At 38.9% G+C, this 3415-nt stretch overlaps 1 protein-coding gene across 1 annotated transcript in view; it reads right to left on the bottom strand.

Annotated features, from left to right (window-relative positions):
* antxr1c (ANTXR cell adhesion molecule 1c) overlaps positions 1-3415 on the bottom strand; it is an 81725-nt gene that overhangs the window by 23575 nt on the left and 54735 nt on the right. Inside the window, exons 8-9 of the mRNA XM_032502874.1 lie at positions 2951-3031; positions 1374-1434 (exon numbers count right to left, since the gene is read on the bottom strand). Coding sequence (XP_032358765.1) covers positions 1374-1434; positions 2951-3031 — 142 coding nt within the window. The remainder of the gene's footprint in view (positions 1-1373; positions 1435-2950; positions 3032-3415) is intronic.

The following is a 3415-nucleotide window of genomic DNA, read 5'->3' as shown; positions in this document are numbered from 1 at the left end:
TGTGTCAAATAAAGTCACCGCAGTTAGCACAGATATTACGAATAGATACAAAATCTGATCGCTGCTGCAAGCCTTCTGCCTTCTGATCATGTCCCCTGCTTTGGGCACGGTCTCTCCAGCGTTCTGTCACAGTGTCTCTGCTTAACAGCACAATTTATTGAATGAATCAAATTTGAACATATCTGTCAGTGGCTTGTTGATCTTTACATTGTTAGCTCAATTCCTATCTTGGCCTGGGACACACAGAAATTTGGTTTGATAAAGTTCTTGTATCTTCCAAATACGTGCAGCTAAGTCTACCACAAACTTAGGAAAAAACACTGAATAGATTTCTATGTACTGTATGTGCTTGTATATATTGTATATTGTTTTTGTTTTGTTATTATCACTGTTATCTAAACATATATAACATGCTGTATAACAGAAAATGACCAATAGACACAAAGATACAGACAGTCCACGCTGAGTGAAAAGAAACACATTCGTTTTGGAGCAAATCTCTAATCTGGCAGGGTGAAAACTTGGCAAGACTGTCCACTGAACAGGCAAACTAGTACGTCCTGTGGCTTTAATTCATGAGCATTAATTTGCTTGTAATTAGGCAGAGGGAATCCTGATTAAGAAAATACAAAAATACAGCATGTTCAGTTTTCCCGCCCACAACTGAGCAACTCAGCATACGACTTTGTTGTAACTGTTGGACATTAATAGTTAAAATGCTGCCTGTCACAGGGAAAATACTCATCTATAAATACACAAAGATAAGACTGAACCTGCACGACTAAACTAAACAGTACACTACACACTACAGCAGCACAACTATTATATACAGTACAACAACTATTAAGTTTCAAGTGAAATACTTTTTTATAATATAATACTTTCTTCTGGAAGGGTGAATGTAATTCACTGCTTGATAAAAGACAAAATCAGATGTGATAAGCAGTAGAAGTCCCTCTGCTTTTGCCAAAAGTGTTTAGTCAACTTTAATCAATTTTTTTGTGCCTTTTAATGTCCATTTAACATTGCTTTAACGTTCATCATCTTTCTCTCGGCAGGACACTAAAGGATGTTATCTACGTTCCACTTCAGCTGTAGCTGACATCACCACTGCCACTCTCTCACGATCAATCCCTTCAATGAGACCCTAAACTATTATTCCCACTGTGGTACTATGTCCCAATAGATTTCCTCTAAGTGACCTGAATGCCCATATATGGTTGCTTTTCTTTTCATGGTCTGGGATGTTAATTGCTGGAGTGACAGTGGGGGAGACAGTGCACCCAGTAATTTAAATGAACACAGTTTAAGAAATGAGAGGCTGGCTTTCCACTTCGTTTGTGTGTGTGTGTGCGTGGTTTTTAGCTCCTTACCTCCTGCACACACACTGGAGGGCTCCGCTGCCAAAATCTCAATGCAGGACTTTTTGATGATCTGCAGAGGAATTGAGGAGACAATACAGCGATTATTTTTCCACGCTTTTACTGATACTGGCCTCTTTGTAACAGGCAGGTTTGTCAAATACTACTGGCAAGTCGAGACTTCAATACAAAATGTTCTAGGGCTCTCAAAGAATTAAATAATTTCCTTAATCACACTGTGCCATTGTGCGTCTCAGTTTTAAAAATGCTCATCTTCTTGCAATGCTTACTTGAAACTTGGAACTTTGGAATTTGGTAAATGTGTCCCATCATCATGTAAACTGCACATGTGCCATGTGAGATTGGGAAGCTTGATATCCTATATATAATTTACATTTTGTTTTAACAAACTAACAGGGAAACTGATGCAAAAATGAGCTTCTCTTATGAGAAACACAAGTTAAAGTGGGCTTAACATGCCTACAGTACTCTCTAAATATCATGAGCCCAGTGTACACAAAGACTTCTGCTGGGCGCGTTTGAAAAAAGTAGTGCGAAGTGTCTGTTTGACTAGAATCTTCCACTAAAACTGTGACAGTTTGCCATGAATCACCAGTGTTGGGCAAGTGACTTTAAAAAAAGTAATTAGTTATAGTTACTAGCTACTTCTTCCAAAAAGTAACTCTATTAGTTACTCAGTTACAAATTATAAACGCAACTAGTTACTTCAGTAAGTAACTACTGCTTTCAAGTACATTTTTAAATGCTCAAATGTGACCCCACCTCCACCCTTCTTTAACAGAACTTAAAATACGTGTGCATGTTCAATTATTTATAGTAAATCTGAATATTATAATGAAAGGGACACTTAATACAATACCTTATTAACAGAAACAATGTACACAAATCTAAAGTATTTTAATGTTGCTATGGGACAAATTGAGACAAAATTCCAACTAAATGCCATGTACTTCTATAGTGGATCCATACAAATAACACAATAGATGTTTTGGAATTTATCTCATTGACTGACTCGCTTGTGTTGTGTGTCTGACTATGCGTGCTTTCGAACAGACACCCAACTCTACCTCTGTTTAGCTTTCTAAGAACTTTTTCTCAACCTCAGCCTATCGCCAGCATTTATGCGCTTGTCCTGTGCACTGCCCACTAACCACAAAAGAACAGTAAAAAAAAAAAAAAAGTGCCTCTTGGCTCAGGGATCTAGTTGGGCTGATGAAAAAAACAGCTTCATTTATACTAACGCGCCACATTTTTTGGCAGTTAGGTAACGGCGTTATTAAGATGGGGTAACACACGTTATTTATAATGCCGTTATTCTGTCACTGTAAATCAGTGTAACTTTTGGAACTCTTGCATTGTGCAAACCAATGTGTGGCGGATGAAAACAAGGTTTTCTGTGTATTCATACTAGAATGTTTTCTAAAGTCAGTCCTGACAACCGAGGGAGTAAAAAAACGTAAGTGTACTAGTGCAGGACAGACTCAAGACAAATACATAAATGTGGACGTCCACTGTTTGTGAGCTTCAGCTACAGGAATGCTTCCCTGCCCAGAGGAGAGTTTATTTACCGAATCAATGACTCCCCGGAGGGCGTGGAAGCCGCCCAACACAGGAAACACGTGCTCGATGGTGTCTGCAATGGTGGCCAGCTTTAGAGGGAGAGAGGAAGAGACAGGCGGTTAGGGTTAGAAGAGTTAAGAAACTAAATTAAACAAGAATTCACAAAACGATTAAAAGACATTTTAATTTTAACTGCGTGAATAAATTGCGGGAAATTGTGAAACTGTGGTTGGGGAGACACTGCCAACATTCAGACATGACACTGATGTCATATTTTACAACAAGCCCAAATTGGTCTCAAATGACCTGATGTGACACAATTTCAGACATTACAGACATGACGATTCGTACAATGAGTCTCTATGAAGCGCTGCATACCAGGGCTGCGCAATATCGTTATCGCAATACCAACTGGCGTAATAAACACCTCTCCGGGAACCATCACCTTATCGTGGTGGGGAGGTTTGTGTGTC

The sequence above is a fragment of the Etheostoma spectabile genome, chromosome 21 (genome assembly GCF_008692095.1).
Source record: "Etheostoma spectabile isolate EspeVRDwgs_2016 chromosome 21, UIUC_Espe_1.0, whole genome shotgun sequence".
NCBI lineage: Eukaryota > Metazoa > Chordata > Actinopteri > Perciformes > Percidae > Etheostoma > Etheostoma spectabile.
The sequence above is the reverse complement of the archived record's forward strand: the minus strand, read 5'-3'. Positions and strand labels throughout refer to the sequence as shown.